The 19,587-nt window shown below is 43.4% G+C and overlaps 1 protein-coding gene across 6 annotated transcripts in view; it reads left to right on the top strand.

Annotated features, from left to right (window-relative positions):
• LCTL (lactase like) overlaps positions 1-18,924 on the top strand; it is a 256,156-nt gene extending 237,232 nt beyond the window's left edge. For all 6 annotated transcript variants that reach the window (XM_033948540.1, XM_033948511.1, XM_033948530.1 and 3 more), the window contains one exon: positions 18,551-18,924. In XM_033948540.1, coding sequence (XP_033804431.1) covers positions 18,551-18,765 — 215 coding nt within the window. In that variant the 3' untranslated portion in view covers positions 18,766-18,924. The remainder of the gene's footprint in view (positions 1-18,550) is intronic.
• The last annotated feature ends 663 nt before the right edge of the window (positions 18,925-19,587 follow it).

Raw genomic sequence — 19,587 nt, 5'->3', positions numbered from 1 at the left:
GTGTCTACTACTGGAAAGCAATAGAGTAGTGTTAACTGCAATATTGAGTTTATGACATCTTCTATATTAGACAATTGGCATATGATTAATTGTATAAATTGTAAATTTCATATTAACAAGCAGACTATTAATACATCTAGGTGTTTTTCTGGTATCTCTTGGGGTATGTTCTGCTTACCTCTTTCCCTTTAATACAGTTTTTAGGCAGAAGCACCAGAAAACAGTTGTGCTTTATCACATTTGTTCCAGCTTTTTGGGGCCAACAGCCATTCCTGTCAGTCTCAGTTATCTTTGTATTCCACTGTTTTCGGCAGAGGTTGAACACACAAAAGTTGTTTTTTTTTTTAAATTCTCCCCATCCCCCTCAAGGTTTAGGCACCTCATAAATCAAACTGACAGGTCATGTGATGGTGTTTCTGTCCCTACTTGAGTCCATTGAATGCAGAAAAGAATTGGTGGTTATGTTTGTCTCGAGCAACCCTGCTGTATGTTGTTCACACACAACACGTTCTTGTCTCTAAATCATACAATTTCAGTTCTGTACCCAAGTATGCTTCTTTGGCAGCCAGCAGTCAAAAACTAGTGCTTGTCTGTGTTTTAACAGCTAAAGTGGGGTCACTGGCATGAGGGTAAAATAATTTAATTTCCTGTTTTTGCCATGATGTCTCTTAAGTAGCATCAGTGAGCTGGTGGGTCATGTAAGCACCCAATCTGCTGATTTCCAAATGAAGCTGATTTTTTTTCGTTTTTAATTTTCTGTTAAAGTGCATTGATGGAATTAGTGTGATGTTCAAATAAAGTGATGCCATTGAAGTCTTAAGGAGCAAAGGATTTAACAAAAAGATGAGAGTGATGAGAGATCATAATATGCTGTTGACATATTTATTAGCAGTCTGTTATTTATTTTTGATAGAGGCTGAGCGATGTTTTTATAAAATGTATATTGGAGAATGAATTAAAATAGTAATTACATTTATTCAGCTGCAGTTATTTTATTTATTTATTCAATTTTCTATAGCGTTCTCCCAGGTGAGCTCAGATTGGTTTACATGAATTTATTCAGTTACTCAAAGCATTTTCCCCTGTCTGTCCCTGTGGGCTCACAATCTAATGTACCTGGGTTAACGGGGGGGATTAAGTGTCTTGCCCAGGGTCACAAGGAGCGGCATGGGTTTGAACCCACAACCTCAAGTTACTGAGGCTATAGCTTGTTAAATCACATTAAACTGAATAACATGCTTTTGAATGTAATTACCTCTTTTTTTTTAATAATCTGAGATAGCATTTGCCAGTGTTGATTTTTAATGCCAACTTCTTACATATCAAATGGCCTGTTTCCTCACAATTTCTGCTGCTAACCAGTGTGCTATGTATAGTTCCAAAATGTCAATTGAACCTTTTGGGTTTTATGCTCTTTATGTATTTTAACACATTTGCAAGTTCAACAGTCTTTCAGAAATTTGCTTATTGGGAAAAGTGCTTATTTTGGGTTCTGCTATCCATTTCCTTATCTCTGTTTTGCCTGAATCATCATTTGGGACAAAAGTAACATATTCAGAGCTTATTCTAAGCATTGCCCTACATTCTATACCCTGTGTGATAAATGAGTACACCTAATAAATGATTAGTCAGGTTCAACAGAAAAAGCTATTTAAGTCTACCTTTGAATTCAAGGGACCCAAAATCTGGAATAGCCTACCTTTACGTTTGTGTCTGCTCCTCACTTACTACAATTTCAGGAAGATGTTAAAGACATTTCTCTTTGTAATTCACTGATCTGAGAAATGTTACTGTAACTCAAACCAACTATCCTGTAATTATATTGTAAACCACAATGAATTCTAGCAGAAAGTTGTGGAATATAAGAAATTGCATGGTATAGTATTGTTGGTTCTCCTCAGGTGCTATCCATTATGAATTAAATCTCAAAAGATTCAATATACAGTTTCATATGACTTCATATTAAAATACTACATGTATAATATTGTTGTTCTTATTATCCCAGGACAAGCAGGCAGCATATTCTCACTGATGGGTGATGTCACCGACGAAGCCCTGGTACGGACCACTTTAAAAGTGCCTCGCCACTTTAAGTCATTAGAAAGTTTGCGATAGGCTGCATGTGCATGCGTGAGTGCCTTCCCGCCCGACTTAGGCGCGCGGTCCCTCAGTTTCTTCATTTCTACGGAGCTAAGAAGATACGTTTTTCAACGGCCATTGAAACGTTTTCATTCGCTGCCTTCCTGCTCTCGCAGATTTGTGACTTTCAGTCATATATTTTCTGTTTTATTATAATTCTTTTCTTTTTTCAAAAAAACAAAACAAAAATTAAACACTCATTTGTTTTTTCCCTGTCATGGTCTTGTCCCGGTGGGGCCTGTTTGGCCATCGTAGTCTCTGGCTTTGATTTTGCGGAGTCTATTTTCCCGTCAATGTCCCGGCCGCAGATGGGTTTTAAAAGTGCGGATGCTGTGCTCGGCCATCTCAGCCACTGACCCACATCGTTGGTGCCTTCAGTGCTTGGGGCCTGAGCAACGTCCAGAAATTTGCTCTCGGTGTTCTTTCCTTCAGAAGAGAACCTTGAAAAACCGCCTGATCCAGCAAAAGCTACTCTTTGGTGTCGCAATGGAGGAAGAATCACCACTACCAACGTCGATGGTACCGTCCAAGGTAGCTCCGCACCAATCGACACCGACAAAACCATCGGAAGTGTCGCAGCCTACAGTGGATAAGCCGTCTAAGAAGCCTTCACCCCGTCTGGGCCTCAGGTCAAAGCAGCATTCCTCTTCCAGTTTTTCATTCTCTGCTTACTCAGTGAAATAAGTCACTTCTACATCCCAACCTGCAATCATTACACCTGACAGCTTGGTTTCTCTCAGTCTGAAATTTTCTGAATTGCATTTCTCTCAGCCTGTTCGACATATTATTGACGCATCCAGGAAACCAGCCACCCAACAATGTTACCAACAAAAGTGGACTAGGTTTTCTTCCTGGTGTCTTCTTCATCATCATGATTCCACTTCACTAGCAGTGGAATTCGTGTTAGATTATCTACTTCATTTATCTGATTCTGGTCTCAAGACTACATCTCGGTGCACAGCTTTTCACATCCTTTGGTCTCCAGATTCATGAAAGGGCTTTTCAATGTGAAATAATCTCTCAAGCTTCCATCTGGGACTTTAATGTGGTTCTTTCCAGTTTGATGAAGCCACCATTTGAACCAATGGCCACAGCTCATCTCAAGTTTCTCACCTCTGCCAGGAGGGTCAGTGAGTTGCAAGCATTGGTGGCAGATCCACCCTTCACTGTCTTTCACCATGATAAAGTAGTTCTGCACCCGCATCCAAAGTTTCTACCGAAAGTTGTCACAGAGTTCCATCTCAATCAATCAATTGTTCTACCAGTGTTTTTTCCTAAGCCTCATTCTCAAGCTGAAGAAACTGCTTTGCACACTCTAGACTGTAAGTGTGCTTTAGCCTATTACAGCGACAGGACAAAGCCACATCGTACTTCCCTCCAACTCTTCATCTCATTTGATCCTAACAAGTTGGGACATCCTGTTTCCAAGAGAACGGTTTCCAACTGGCTGGCTGCCGTCATCTCCTTCTGTTATGCTCAGACTGGACTGGCACTGGAGAGTCGTGTCACAGCACACAAAATTAGAGCTATGGCAGCTTCTGTTGCATTCATTAGATCTACTCCCATTGAGGAAATCTGTAAAGCTGCCACCTGGTCCTCAGTTTATACATTTACTTCTCACTATTGTCTGGAGTCCTTCTCCAGATGGGATGGGCACTAAGGCCAATCAGTATTACAAAATTTATTTTCCTAAGGCCAACACACCCACCATCCAATTCTTCTTAGCTTGGAGGTCACCCATCAATGAGAATATGTTGCCTGCTTATCCTGGGATAAAGCATAGTTACTTATCGTAACAGGTGTTATCCAGGAAAATATTCTCACAACCCACCCACTTCCCCAAATTTGCTTCTTAGCTGGCTTATCTTAACTGAGGGACTGCGTGCTTACGTCAGTCGAGAAGGCCCTCGTGCATGCGGGGTACGGGCTATCACAAACTTTCTAAAGACTTAAAGTGGCGATGCACTTTTAAAGTGGTCTGTACCGGGGTTCCGTCGATGACGTCATTCATCAGTGAGAATATCTGCCTACTGTCCCTGGATAACACCTGTTATGGTAAGTAACTGTGCTTTATTGAAGAAAACCATAATTTCTACTATAAAATGTAAAATAAGAAGAGTCATAACTAGAAGAAAAATAAGAGTGGTTATACTGTTGGGCCATTGGTAAGGCTTCACCTGGAATATTGTATTCAGTTTTGGAAGCCAAGTTTCCAGAAGAAAATAGAGTGCACATGTTTCAGAAAAGGGCTACCAAAATTATGTTAGGTACACACATAAAGCCCTTTCAGTGGAGATTTAAGGATCCAAATGTCGATATACCCAATAAGAAGCAAGACAGGGGAGATATGATATATATTTCCTGGCAAATATTTTCATACCCTTGTGTGTTTTCACATTCTCCTGTCTAAAAAGTATAATTTAGAATGCATTGAAGTTGGAGTTTGTTTCACAGATCTATTCAGCATATGCTACACTTTCAAAGGAAGAGAACAACTATTAGAAACATACAAAAAGCAATTAGTTTTAATTGTTTAAGTCTTCACACTCTTTGGATTAGAGTTGGTGGACATTCATTAAGGAGAATCTACCAACTATACGTGATGGGGCATTTTCAATATGATTTCCAAATCTGATTTGATTTTTTGCAAAAAGACAAACAAACCAAAAAACAGTCCAAACATAAGAATAGCCTTACTGGTCTATCTAGCCCAGTATCCAGTTTTCACGGAAGCAAAACCCAAATAGAAGCAGCATTCCATGCCACCAATCCAGGACAAGTAGTGGCTTCTCCCATATCTGTTTCAACAGCAGTTTATGCACTTTTCCTCCAGGAACTTATCCAAACCTTTTTTAAAACCAGCTACATTAAACCGCTCTTATCACATCCTCTGGCAACGTATTCCAGAGCTTAACTATTCTCTGAGTGAAAAAATATTTCCTCCTATTGGTTTTAAAAGTATTACTCTAACTTTGAGTATCCCCTAGTCTTTGTAAATATTGATGTAGAAAAAAAATTGATCCACTTGTACCTGTTCTATACCACTCAGGATTTTGTAGACTTTGATCATATCTCCCCTCAGCCATCTCTTTTCCAAGCTGAAGAGCCATAACCGTTTTAGTCTTTCCTCATATGAAAGGAGTTCCAACCCCTTTATTATCTTGGTTGTTCTTCTTTGAACCTTTTCTAGTGCCGCTATATCTTTTTTGAGATAAGGAGACCAGAACTGAACGCAATACTCAAGGTGAGGTTACACCATTGAGTGATACAGAGACATTATAGCATTCTTAGTCTTGCTAACCAGCCCTTTTCTAATAATTCTCAACATCTTGTTTGCTTTCTTGGCTGCTGCCGCACATTGGGAGGAAGGTTTATTATCCACGATGACACCCTGATCTTTTTCTTGAGCGCTGACACCCAAAGTGGACCCCTAGCATTTGGTAACTATGATTTGGATTATTCTTCCCAATGTGCAACACTTTGCATTTGTCCATATTAAATTTATTTTCCATTTGGATGCCCAGTCTTCCAATTTCTTAAGGTCTCCCTGCAGTTTTTCACAGTCCGCATGCATTCTAACAATTTTGAACAGTTTAGTGTCAAATACAAATTTAATCACCTCACGAATAGTTCCAATTTCTAGATCATTTATAAATAAGTTAAATAGCATCGGTCCTAGTACAGATCCTTGCAACACACCACTATTTACCCTCCTCCATTGAGAGAAATGGGCATTTAACCCTACCCTTTATTTTCTGTCCAATAACCAATTCTTAATCTACAATTGAACATTGCTTCCTATCCCATGACTCTTTAATTTAATCAGGAGCCTCTCATGAGGAACTTTATCAATAGCTTTCTGGAAATCTAGATACAGTATATCAACTGCCTCACCTTTATCCACATGTTTGTTCACACCTTCAAAGAAGTCAAGCAGATTGGTGAGTAAAGACTTCCTCTCAGCTGAATCCTTGCTGACTGTCTCATTAAATCATGTTTGTCTACATGTTTTACAATTTCATTTTTTATAATTGTTTCCACCATTTTGCCTGGCACTGAGATCCAGCTTACCTGTCTGTAATTCCCCAGATCTCCCCTGGAACCCTTTTTAAAAAAATTGGCATTTAACTTGTCAATTTGGCTTAGTACATCTTCCAGGTTCACCGAGATTTCTTTCAATTCCTCTGCCTCATCACCCTTGAAAATCCATTTCCGGTTATGGAAGATTTCTTACATCTTCTGTAAAGACTGAAGCAAAGAATTCATTCAGTCTAATCCCCTGAGTGAACCTTTTACTCCTTGATCATTCAACTGTCCCACAGATTCTCTCACAGGTTTTCTGCTTTTGATGTACCTAAAAAAATTGAGTTAATATGAGTTTTTGTCTCTTTGGCAAGTTGTTCTTCATATTCTTGTTTAGCTTTCTTTATCAATGTTTTGCATCTAACTTTCCAGTGCTTTTGTCACTTCTTCTTTTCTTCACTCTGGGATCCTTTTTCCATTCTTTAAAGGATGTTTTCTACCTTTTTAAATACATGGAATACATCTGACCAGGGCTTCCACGATAGTATTTTTAAACAACATCTACACCTGGTTTACACTTCTGACCTTCACCACAGACCCTTTTAGCTTATTTTTAACCATTTTCATCATTTTTTTTAAAATTAAATTTCAAACAAGCAATTCACAGACTTGTACACAGATTTACAAACATTATTAACAGAAAATTTATAAACACAATTCCACTTAACTCAGTGTTTTAGGTTATTCTTTTTTTAATTCAACCTATTTAGTCCACGATAGTTTGAGAGAGAATTTAGTAAAATATTAGTAAATGAAACAAATCTTATTCAACCTAGAAAGCGGCATTTATCTGCAGTACTACAGCCATTCATGACAGGTTATACATTTTCAGCTACGGGCACTACTTGCTCTTTTGATTCTATAAATCCTAACAGTTGTTTAGGTTCAAAGAATAGATAACTCTTATTCTGATGGGAAACAAAACATTTACAGGAAATTTCAACAAAAAATTTGCTCCCAGGGCTAGGACTCTTGGCCTTAATTGCTAAGAACTCCTTTCTACGCCTCTGAGATCTTAAAGACATGTCTGGAAATATTTGAACATTCAAACCTAAAAACTGATCATTTATTTGACGAAAATACAGATGTAATACATATTCTCTATCAGTTTCCAAAGCAAGAGTTAACAAGGTTTTCCTTTCCGTCATGATCTGTAAAGAGTTTTCCAGAAAAGTTGTTAAATTAATATCCTCTTTATTTGCCCCTTAAATCTCATTAGGAGTAGACATTTCCACAGGTTTCTTTATTTGAAAATAATTAGCTCTGACTATAGGTGGCAAACTTTCTGTAGGAATAAGCAGAATTTCCTTAAACTACTTCCTTGCTATCTCCAATGGTGAAATTAAGGAACATTTAGTAAAATTAAGGAGTCTCAGATTGTTTTTCCTTAATTGTTTTTCAAAACTTTCCATTTTCCTAGCAATAAATGTTCTTTCCTTTACTAATTCCAGATCCAAGGTTTTCATTTCACAAATTTTTGTCTTCTGTTTTTCTATCTTTTCACTCATATCTTTAAGGGCCAAATCTTGTTGCTCCACTTTAGAATGGATAGTCCCATAGTCAGTATTTAAAGAAGAAAAAGACAGTTTGAGGTTTGCGTCCATAACTGAAATGGCCAGCCATAAAGCCTCCATATCTATTTTTTCCGACTTCAGCACCCCAAATGTGATGTTAATTCCATCTGAAGTTCCTCTCACCTCTGCTGCAGTGTGGGGTAGCTGTTGCTGTTCTCCAGCCTCTCCAGTTCCTGATGGTATTAGAGCTACCGACCCTCCTTCACTAAGGCTCAAAATCTCCTCCTGGGACATCGATTCCTCAGTCACTCCCAGCACTGAACTGCTTCCAGGTTGCAGTGATGGCTGCCTTTGTTCCGGACTTAACAACACCCAAGTCTGCTGGCTGAGTTTGCCCGACGAATTTGGGCTTGCCCCTGAAGTAGTCACTGCTGATTCACCCCGTCGGGCAAGTGCTCCCTCAGTTGTGGTCTGCACCAGACGCGGTGCCGCTATCGCCACCGGAGGGTTGCCGCGAAGGGCTCCTTTCCTCTTACCCATGGCTTAGGTAAGAGAGATGCTGTAAAAAAAAAAAAAAAAAACGCCGGCCGATCGAAAAAGAGGGAGCCTCCTTCTCAAGCGTCCGCTCTCGTCGGCATCTTGTTTCTCTCTACCATTTTCTTCATTTTATTGTACTTGCCCTTGTGAAAATTAAATGCCACTACAGTAGATTTCTTTAGTAATGTCACGCCAGTTATCAGCTCAAATGTGATCATGTTATGATCACTGTTTCCCAGCAAACTCAACATTTAGTGCCAAACGTGGTCATTTTCAAACCAGAAAAACATTTATTTTTTTAGTTCAAAAATTGCTGTATTTTAGACATTTTTGTGTTTAATGTGTCTTTCTTTAAAGGCCATTTTTAAAAACAGCCAAGGCAGAACTGCATAAAAGGCCATTGGTAAGTCTAAAGGTCAGCAGCAAAGGAGTAGCCCAATGGTTAGTGCAGTGAGCTGAGAACCTGGCAGACTGGATTTGACTCCCACTGCAACCTCATGTTTCTATGTTCTATTTCCCTCCCACCCCCACCTGCCACCCCTGGGTCCAACATCTCTCTCTTTCTCTTGCCTCCCTTGAACCCAGTCTACCATCTTGCTGCTTTTCCTTCCCCTTATGTTTTGAGCCCATCATTTTTTCCAGTCTATTCCACCCACAGAGGCATTTCCCCTTTCTCTCCTGTCACACCCACGCTCTCTGCGAACACCCTGAGCCGTCGGGTAGTGACATGAAGCTTATTACTGGCGTGGTCCCTTTAGAATTAGGGTCACCTTTCAAGTTGGTAGTCCCTGGCAAATGCCCAACTAAGCTTATTCTTCAAGGGTTTTGAAAAATCACACTTTGTCAGAATGGCCTTGGTGAAAACATAAGCTTTTATTCGGCCACCGGCCGTGGAATTACTGTGCCGCTCCAGGTTTTCCTGGTAGCATGAACATCATACAAAAACAACAGAAAAAGTTCATCTCACTCGTAGTCACCCAGTAAGCAGCTCTGGACTGGGTTAATTAACCACATACAGTCATTAATATTCCAGGAGGTTAGGAGGTGAAACAGTTAGCACAAATAACTCTCCATTGTAGCTTTACAGGAGAGACATTCTTGTTCAGGATTGAGAAATATTCTGTGCTGTCTTCCAGTGCTCTTACACTCTCCAGCTGGGCTGGACTTTCTCCCTAGTCCCGAGCAGGCTTTTCCCTGAGAGGGTTAATTTCCTTATCCCTATGAGGCAGGCAGACTAATTGAATTAGTTAGTTGCTAAGGCACTATCTTTACAGCTGGGCCCTTTCACGGAGTGTGGAAGTCAGGAAATTCTGGGCTTTAAACTAGCCATCATTACACCCTGGCTTTTGGTTCAGCTGTGAACATAACCTGAAGAGGAGATTACTGTAGCCTTTCCAAACTCCAGCAAAACAGCATGTAAAATTGCAATACAGGATTATTTCCCTAGTAACTCCCACAGTCATTAGTTCACAGAGCAAGCAGAGAAATACAGCCAAGACAAAACCTCTGTTCACAGACCTTTCCCAGGATATTCAGCTCTCCGTTTCCTCTGAACAGCTTTCCTGTATAGCCCCACTTTCTTCCCATACCATGGGCTCTGGGGAAAGGAATTCAGTGGCCAAATTACCAGCCTGTTCCTCCGTCATTTCCCAGTCAGTGCTGAGGAACTGCTCAGCCCCATCCTGCCTCTGCTCTACTGCCAAGCCTCGTTCTGCTCTTCCTCCTTCCTCCCTCTGCTCTCTAACGAGCCTGGCTTTAAGCTGAGGGGAAGAACCACTCCCCCTTGGCTTTGGATGGGGGAAGGGAATTCCTTCCTCAGCCCATGCCGTTTCTCTGAGGGGAAACTGCTTGTGAGCTTTCTGCCTTACAGGAAATGGCCAATAGCAAGGCAGCTTCTTCCTGCTTGGCTTTGGGACTGCTTCAGGTAAGTCTAAGCCTTCCTGTTCTATTTCCATTTCATTGTCACTCACCAGGTAGTCAGCTAATTTATTGTCCTGGGCACTGACCTGGTCAGCCCTTCTGCACTGGGGTTTATATACTTTCCTTAATTTCCCTGTGGTAAACCTTGGGGAAGACGTCCGTTTGTCACATTCCCCCACACTTAAAAGCTGACCACCTGGTTTAGATAGGGTACCCCCTATGTTTTCTGGGATACCCCGCCTCCCTCAAAGCCTTCAGTACTGCTGCCACATGCCCCAGATGTTGCTCCCATGTTGCTGAGTGGATTACGATGTCGTCAATATATGCGTCCGCATAATCATAGTGGTCCCGGAGCACTTCGCAGACGAGGCGCTTGCAGGTCGCAGCTGCCCCATGAAGGCCAAAAGGCATCCGCCTAAACTGAAACAACCCCCTTGGGGTGCTGAACGCCGTTTTGGGTCGCGCGGAGTCCGTGAGTGGGATCTGCCAGTATCCCTTTGTTAAATCTAATGTTGTTAGGAATTGGGCTTGCCCCAGCCTATCTAGTAGCTCGTCTACCCTTGGCATAGGGAAGGCATCAAACTGGGACACCTCATTCAATTGCCTAAAATCAATGCAGAACCTTGGTGTACCGTCAGCCTTGGGGACTATCACGATAGGACTACACCAAGGACTCTGCGAAGGCTCTATTACTCCTAGGTCCAGCATTTCCTGGACCAGTTCCTGCACTGCTTTTTTCTTTTCTTCTGACAGCCTGTAGGGTCGGACCCGTACCACCTTACCCGGATTTGTTGTAATATCATGGGTCACTAAGTCTGTTATCCCCGGTAGTGGTGAAAAGACATCCCCAAACTGCTCGATGAGTGCCTGGACTTGCTGATACTGCCCTTGGGAGAGATCAGTCCCTATGTTCATCTCCCCTTGTATCTCAAATTCTGTCACTTGGGGCCCTAAATCTTCCTCCGGTCCCCGCTGAGCCAGCAGAGCAATGCCATCCCTGTCCTTCCAGGGTTTAAGTAGATAAATGTGGTACGTCTGGATGCTGCCTTTATTATCCCTTACTCAATAATCCACATCCCCCACTTTATCTGTAATCCTAAATGGGCCCTTCCACTGAGCCAAGAACTTATGTGTATCTGTGGGAATTAGCACCAATACCTGGTCTCCCACCTTTAACTGACGTGACTTCGCCTCCCTATCGTAATAGGCCTTTTGCCGCTGTTGACTCCACTCCCACTTTTCCTTGGCCTGGCTAAGAGCTTGTTTCAAACCCTCCTTAAGTCGTGCCAGATAAGAGATGATGTTACTACCAGCTTCTTCTGAAAAATTCCATCCATCTCTAAGCATGTCCAACACTCCTCTCGGCGTCGCCCAAACAACAGCTCGTAAGGGCTTACCCCTAGAGAGTCCTATACTTTCTCCCGGGCTGCAAAGAGGGCGAAGGGCACTAGCAAATCCCAGTCTTTCGGCTCCTTTCCAACCCCTTTCTTCAACATCTGTTTGAGGGTCTGGTTAAACCGCTCTACCATCCCATTGGCCTGGGGGTGGTAAGCCAAGGTTTTGATGTGCCTCACTCGAAATCCTTCCCAGAACATCCTTATTCCTGCTGACAGGAAATTGCTCCCCTGATCCGTAAGGACCTCTCTGGGAAACCCCACCATGCAAAATAGTCCCAGCAGTTCTTTCATGATAGCGGTGGATGTGGCCTTCCTAATGGGAAAAGCCCAGGGGAACCGTGTAGCCACATCCATGACCACCAAGATGAAACTGTTCCCCCTAGGGGTCTTTTCTAAGGGACCTATTATATCCATCGCTATGCGCCGTAATGGTTCCTCAATGACTGGGATAGGTATGAGAGGTGCCCTCGCTGGTCTAGCCAAGGAGAGCTTCTGACAGGTCGGGCAGGACTGGCAGAACTTTATCACTTCCTGTCTACTCCCTGGCCAGAAGAATCATCTGTCAACCTGACTAAAGGTGGCCTCAGCCCCCTTGTGTCCTGACAGAGGATGGTCATGCGCCACCCGGAGGACTAAGCTCCTGAATCCCCGGGGCACTACCAATTTCTGTTCTCTATTCCCTGTGTGGCTTCCCGGCACTTCCTTATACAGTAGCCCTTGTTTTATAACCCACCGGGTTTCTCCCTCTTGTCTGCCGGCTGCTCGCTGCCACTCCTCCCTCAACGTGGGGTCGGCTTTCTGTTCCGCCTTAAAAGTCGGGAAGGTTTCCATGACTTCCCTCGTCAACCAGGGTATTCCCCTGGTGTTGTTAGCTCGTGCCATCGCCTGACCCCTCCTTTGCTGTTGCTTCCTCCTCTGGGTGCGTGTCCCCCGTACTCCCCTCCCTTGGGGTCTCTGGCAGACTTCCCCTGTGAAAGGAAAGATCCTCCCCAACTCTGGTTCAGGCTCCCTCCTAGGCAGCCCTTGAGAACGGGTGTTCGCCAGACACCGTTTGTTCCCCATAGCTTCTGGGAACCCCCGCCAATCACGACCCAATATAATTTCAAAAGGAGCTTCGGGGACTATCGCTAGGGGGGGTTCTATATACCTTATCGTTATACCTAATAAGTGTAGACTGCACCGGGTATTGCCTACTGTCCCCGTGGACACACCTAATTTTAACCCTGTTCCTATTTTCCCCCGCACTTTCTCTAGGAAACACCTCTTTCCACAATTGGCGGGCCATCATGGACTGGTCCGCCCCTGAGTCCAACAATGCTTCCACTTCATGTCCCCCTATGTCCACCGTTAGGAAGTACCCCCCTTGGGTCCCTACTTCCTCTTTACGGGCACCCCAAGCCACCCTGGGGCTTCCTGTTTCTTTACATGCCCATTGCCAATGTCCTTTTCCCCCACACTTAAAGCATCGAACCTCATTGGATGTAGTTCCTTTCCTCCGAGGTGCAATACCCTGGGCTCTGGGTACCCTATTCCCGCTAGGTGACATATCCCCAGATGTGTGTGTTGGGGCGGGTGTGGGTGGGTATGTTCTGTACACAGGCCTTACAATATCCACCCTACTTTGGGCATCTACATATGCCTCTACCACCTGCAAGGTTTGTGTCAGATCTTGACATCCCTGCCTACGCACCCATTCCTGAATTTTTAGTGGCTTTGTTTCCAGAAATTGCTCCAATACTATTTCTGCAAACAGTGCCCCAGGGTCTGCTAACATTGGTTGAAGCCACCTCTCCGCCATCTTAGTAAGGCGTTGAAGCAAAACCTTAGGCCTCTCTTTCTCGTGCCACTGCATGCCACGGAAAGCCTGCCTGTAGTGTTCTTGCATAAACCCCCAAAAATCCAGAATGTGTGTTTTAATGGCATGATAATTATTGGCTTGTCCCGGAGATAAAGTTTGGAACGCAGCCAATGATTCTCCTGCCAGACATGGTAACAGCCTAACAGCCCATTGATCCACCGGCCACCCTGCCGCCGTGGCAATACGCTCAAACGAGCTCAGAAAATCATCCGGGGCATCTTTTGCTTTAATTTTACTCAGGTTAGGCATGTTAAGAGAGTTTTGTCCTACCGTGGGTTGGGCAGGCAAGCCCCCCATTACCGGATTTGCCGCTGGACCAGTCACTGAAGCTTGCAACAGCTGTCCCATGATGTGTGACTGTGTTTCCATCACTTTTACAAAGTCCTGATGGTGACACTCCGCTGCCTCTTGGCTGGCTTGCCACAGTCCTTGGTTGGTCTCCAGGACTCTCTTGAGCTCCTCATTCTGGCGCTGCCGTTCAGCCGCCACTGCTGCCAACGCCGCCGTCTCCATCTTGGACCTGCGGAAACTGGGAAAGAAAGCACACTATCCAAATGCGATACCTCAATTAACTTATCTTCCCAGTACCACCCTCGCCAGACCCCGCGTCTTATGCGCTTACCGCGGAACTGATGAGTCTGCGCCTGCGTGCTCCTTAACAGGGTGCACCGCCCTTCTTCCGGAACCTCCTGGTTCCCTCTGGTTCCTCAGGAACTCCCGGCACCGTCTGTGTCCTGGCTCCTTTGCTGGAACACTGCTGTCGGTTGCCTGCCTGTGGAATCCTCCGCCGTTGAGTGCGCTGCTTTCTCACCGGATCCGGATGCTGTGTCGTGCTGAAAAAGGTTCTCCATACAATGGCATCCTATTAATTAGCTCACTGCATTCATACTGTGCTTGTAAAAAAACACTTTTCCTCCAGGAACCAAACAAAAAATTCCTCCAGGAACTTGACCAAAGTTGTACAAAAAAAAATTTTTGGCGTGTGGTATCCTTTTCCAACTTTGAAAGGTAAGTCAATCCCACTCTGATACCACTCTGTCACACCCACGCTCTCTGCAAACACCCTGAGCCGTCGGGTAGTGACATGAAGCTTGTTACTGGCGTGGTCCCTTTAGAATTAGGGTCACCTTTCAAGTTGGTAGTCCCTGGCAAATGCCCAACTAAGCTTATTCTTCAAGGGTTTTGAAAAATCACACTTTGTCAGAATGGCCTTGGTGAAAACATAAGCTTTTATTCGGTCACCGGCCGTGGAATTACTGTGCCGCTCCAGGTTTTCCTGGTAGCATGAACATCACACAAAAACAACAGAAAAAGTTCATCTCACTCGTAGTCACCCAGTAAGCAGCTCTGGACTGGGTTAATAAACCACCTACAGTCATTAATATTCCAGGAGGTTAGGAGGTGAAACAGTTAGCACAAATAACTCTCCATTGTAGCTTTACAGGAGAGACATTCTTGTTCAGGATTGAGAAATATTCTGTGCTGTCTTCCAGTGCTCTTACACTCTCCAGCTGGGCTGGACTTTCTCCCTAGTCCCGAGCAGGCTTTTCCCTGAGAGGGTTAATTTCCTTATCCCTATGAGGCAGGCAGACTAATTGAATTAGTTAGTTGCTAAGGCACTATCTTTACAGCTGGGCCCTTTCACGGAGTGTGGAAGTCAGGAAATTCTGGGCTTTAAACTAGCCATCATTACACCCTGGCTTTTGGTTCAGCTGTGAACATAACCTGAAGAGGAGATTACTGTAGCCTTTCCAAACTCCAGCAAAACAGCATGTAAAATTGCAATACAGGATTATTTCCCTAGTAACTCCCACAGTCATTAGTTCACAGAGCAAGCAGAGAAATACAGCCAAGACAAAACCTCTTTTCACAGACCTTTCCCAGGATATTCAGCTCTCCATTTCCTCTGAATAGCTTTCCTGTATAGCCCCACTTTCTTCCCATACCATGGGCTCTGGGGAAAGGAATTCAGTGGCCAAATTACCAGCCTGTTCCTCTGTCATTTCCCAGTCAGTGCTGAGGAACTGCTCAGCCCCGTCCTGCCTCTGCTCTACTGCCAAGCCTCGTTCTGCTCTTCCTCCTTACTCTCTCTGCTCTCTAACGAGCCTGGCTTTAAGCTGAGGGGAAGAACCACTCCCCCTTGGCTTTGGATGGGGGAAGGGAATTCCTTCCTCAGCCCATGCCGTTTCTCTGAGGGGAAACTGCTTGTGACATTTCTGCCTTACAGGCAATGGCCAATAGCAAGGCAGCCTCTTCCTGCCTGGCTTTGGGACTGCTTCAGGTAAGTCTAAGCCTTCCTGTTCTATTTCCATTTCATTGTCACTCACCAGGTAGTCAGCTAATTTATTGTCCTGGGCACTGACCTGGTCAGCCCTTCTGCACTGGGGTTTATATACTTTCCTTAATTTCCCTGTGGCAAACCTTGGGGAAGACGTCCGTTTGTCACACTTCCCCCCTCCCCCCCCCCGGATAACTTATAACAGCTCTAGGGGCCCCATGGTCTGACATCTTTTTCCCTTTTCCCCACCACAGTGTGATTTCTCCCTCCTTTCCCCATCACCTTCCTGGTCTACTTTGAAAAGCATGTCCCTTGTCAGGGAGTTGTTGGCACATCAGATACTCTGCCTGTGGCTGCCCCAAAGCTTTCCTTCTTCCATGATCTTCCTGGGCAGAAAGAGGAAGTTGTGTTGGGGGGGGGGGGGGTGGTGGGAGGGAGTGAGAAGATGGCAGAGGAGGAGTTTTGGGGCAGCCATGGACAGTGTATCAGAGTCATTGTTATGCCAGTGACCCTCTGCCATTGGACATGCTTTTTAAGTCTTCGGTTCTGCAGTGGCAGCTATACTCACAGGCTGCCTGTGGCCTACACCAAACCTTTCCCACTGACCTATCCCACCCCTCCTGTGAGTATAGCTGTCACTGGCATAGCAGGACCAAAGATTTGCTTGCTTTTGCGCACATACACAGTAGAGAGTGGAGGAGAATGAGAGAGCTGTGGGCAGGGCCAGGAAGGGAAGGGGGAGATGCTGGACCATGCATGGGTGAGGCGGGGAGGAAATTGAGAGAGAACCTTGGGCAGTGCTGGGAGGAGAGGGAGAGATGCTGGCCTAACCATAGAGAGGGTCCTTGGGGACCTGGGCCCCTCACTTTGGGCTCAGGCTTCCTCTAAAGCTGCAGTATCTGTTCAATGGCTGGTAGGGTACCTTAAGCCCCTCTAGCTGAAGAAATCCAATCCCTATTGGTCCCTTTCCTCCTTGTAGTGTCTCAAGAACAAGGAAGTTAGTGGTGTGTGTCTATCCGCCGCTGCTGACACTCCCAAAGCATGATCAGTTCATACATGAACCAAATATGTTTAGGCAGTGTCAACATTGTTGGCTGGAGGCAAGCTACTGACTTCCTCATTCCTGAGACAGTACGAGGAAGAAGGGAGTGGCTTTGGGAGCAGATTTCTTTGACTGCCAATGCTTCAGTATACCAGCTATGATACCTAATGTGGGGGGAGGGAGAGGAAATGCAAGGCCCCCCAGTCCACGTCTTTGCCCCCCCCACTCTCCCGCCCATGGACATCTTGCCTCTAATAGCATGATTAATCATGCAATTAAACATTTAGATGAAAATGCAGCCCTAAAATAAATTCAAATGTATATGAATAAAGCCCACCTTCATTCATCCTCACCTCTAAAACCTTCCTGAAAACCAGGGCATAGTAGCATGTGTACAGAATAATGTAAAACCCAGTATTAGACTGAAAGTGTTGGGTATCTGGCATGAATAGTTGCAGTACTGTAGACCTTAACCTTGAATTTAGTGCATACCTTTTATGATCACTACTAATGCTATGAGACTAGAAAGAGGCAGCTAGGGGTTTTAGTAAATGTTTCAGATTAATTGTATGGAAAACAATGGAAAGTGCTACAATCTCTTAGATCTGAATCCCGTCTGGTCATCAGATTAATTGTATTGCACACAACCACCTTATAACCCAGCTGCCTAAGAAAGAATTAATGAATACTGAGATTTTAAGCATGCCATTGAATCATTTATATATTATGATTGATACATTTGTCTTTTAGATAATAGTTAGCCAATAATAACTACCATTAAATGGCATACAGCATATTTTCAAGGGAATGTATTATAAGATGCAGAAAAAAAATGTGTGTACTGTAAGGGCACATGTTCAGAAAGAAATATATTTAAACAGGTTTCAAAGAAAACTACTAGCAAGTCTTAGACATGGTAATTACCATATTTTTCGCTCTATAAGATGCACCTGACCATAAGACTCACCCACCTGTAGAGGAGGAAAACCCAAGAAAAAAATATTTGGTTCAGAATTTTTTTTTTCTTGGTTTTTCCTCCTCTACACGTAGATGCTGGTGGTCTGGTATGCCTGGTGCTGGAAAGCCAGCAGCCCCACCTCAGTACCTTTTTTTAACAGGCAGTGGTCCAGCGCGGCCTCCTGCTAGATGGCTGCCTTTCAGTTACAGAGTGGCGAACAATGCAGGAATGCAACCTTTGCACTTCCTGCCTGATCCAGCGCTGCTCTGTGATTGGTTGAAACTGAGCGGCATGGGACCAGGCAGGAAGTGCAAAGGTCGCGCTCCTGCGTTCGCCGCTCTTCAACTAAAAGGCAGCCGTCCATCAGGAGACTGTGCTGGACCACCACCTGTTAAGAAAGGTACCAGGGGGGAGGTGTATTTGCTACATAAGACGCACCCACTTTTCTACCCCCTTTTTGGGGGTGGAAAAAGTGCATCTTATGGAGCAAAAAAATATGGTAACTGAGATGGCAACTTTGATTAACAAATTTGACATGCATAATGAGGAACGGGGAAGAATAATTTTTGATAGAGCTGTTTGCAACTTATTTTTCCACTATAGTCTCTATGGTCCAGTTAAACAAATTAAAAAAGTTAAGGGTTTTTGCTCTTCATTTATCTAAATCTTTGGACTTGCACTGATTTTCATGCAGGTAAATGTGTAAAACTTGAATTGTAAAACCAAGAGCTATTAACACTGCACTTTATACTGGGCACTGGGCACTTTATATCTATTTTGAATTTGATTCTTATTCTCTTTTCTTTTTTTTCTTTTATCTTCAGGCATCTATCTTGATAAGGTGAATGTTAAAGGCTATTTTGTTTGGTCTCTTCTGGATTGCTTTGAGTGGACCGAGGGATATAACAAACGATTTGGGCTCTTCCATGTGGATTTCAATAGCTCTTCTTTGCTGCGTACTGCTTATACATCAGCTTCAGAATATGCAAAAGTTGTTGCCAGTAATAGATTGCCAGCACCAGAGAACAAGCTAGAATAAGGATCTGCTGTTTCTAAGAACTCAGTCAAAATTCTTTGGAAGTGGTAATCATATGACTTTATTGAAATTCTAAATTCCATGTGAGGTTTGTCGTATTTAAATGTGGAAGAGAGAACTTCTTATTTCTGTGCCAGATTACAATTTTCAAAATGATTTTGATTATGAATGCATTCTCTGTAATTCATGTATCATTACATTATTAACAAGTAAGAGAACGTATGAGTATACGCTAAACTTAGGTACCCCTGGTCAGTTTGTTTCAACAGAAACAGAGTAAGAGAGAGATCATGCTGTAATTTGCAAATTTTCCAGAACACAGGACAAATTTAAAAAAAGGAAAAAAAAAATCTGAACTAGTGCATGCAGTCTGACACATTTTCATTCAAATGAATACTCTAGCTATATCATATTCCAGAAGCATTACCTGTTTACAAAATGTATTTATTTTATTAGTGGTATTACTGATATTTCTTTTACCTTTTCATAAAGCACATGCTGAGTATTAGACACCAAAGCAGATTTTAGAAAGGACATACAAATCAAAATAGAGATGTCCAGATCTCATGTTTATCAAAACTTCTTATACTGCTTGTTCTTATGACAGGTCCAAGCGGTTTACAAAATAAAAATATAATATATCAAAGAAAGGAACGCCATTAAAAACAGGACAGACCCAGCCAAACCCAAAGATACACTCGTTCATACATACGTTACTAACCCTATTCTCTTAAAAATATATATATTATGTGTATATGATATATAATCTGCTAGTATTATGAAAGAGGATCTGCTGACAGAGCCTCTCCTAAAATCTAAAATACT

The sequence above is a fragment of the Geotrypetes seraphini genome, chromosome 1, assembly GCF_902459505.1.
Source record: "Geotrypetes seraphini chromosome 1, aGeoSer1.1, whole genome shotgun sequence".
Taxonomy (NCBI): domain Eukaryota; kingdom Metazoa; phylum Chordata; class Amphibia; order Gymnophiona; family Dermophiidae; genus Geotrypetes; species Geotrypetes seraphini.
This window is presented reverse-complemented; position numbering and strand designations above follow the sequence as displayed.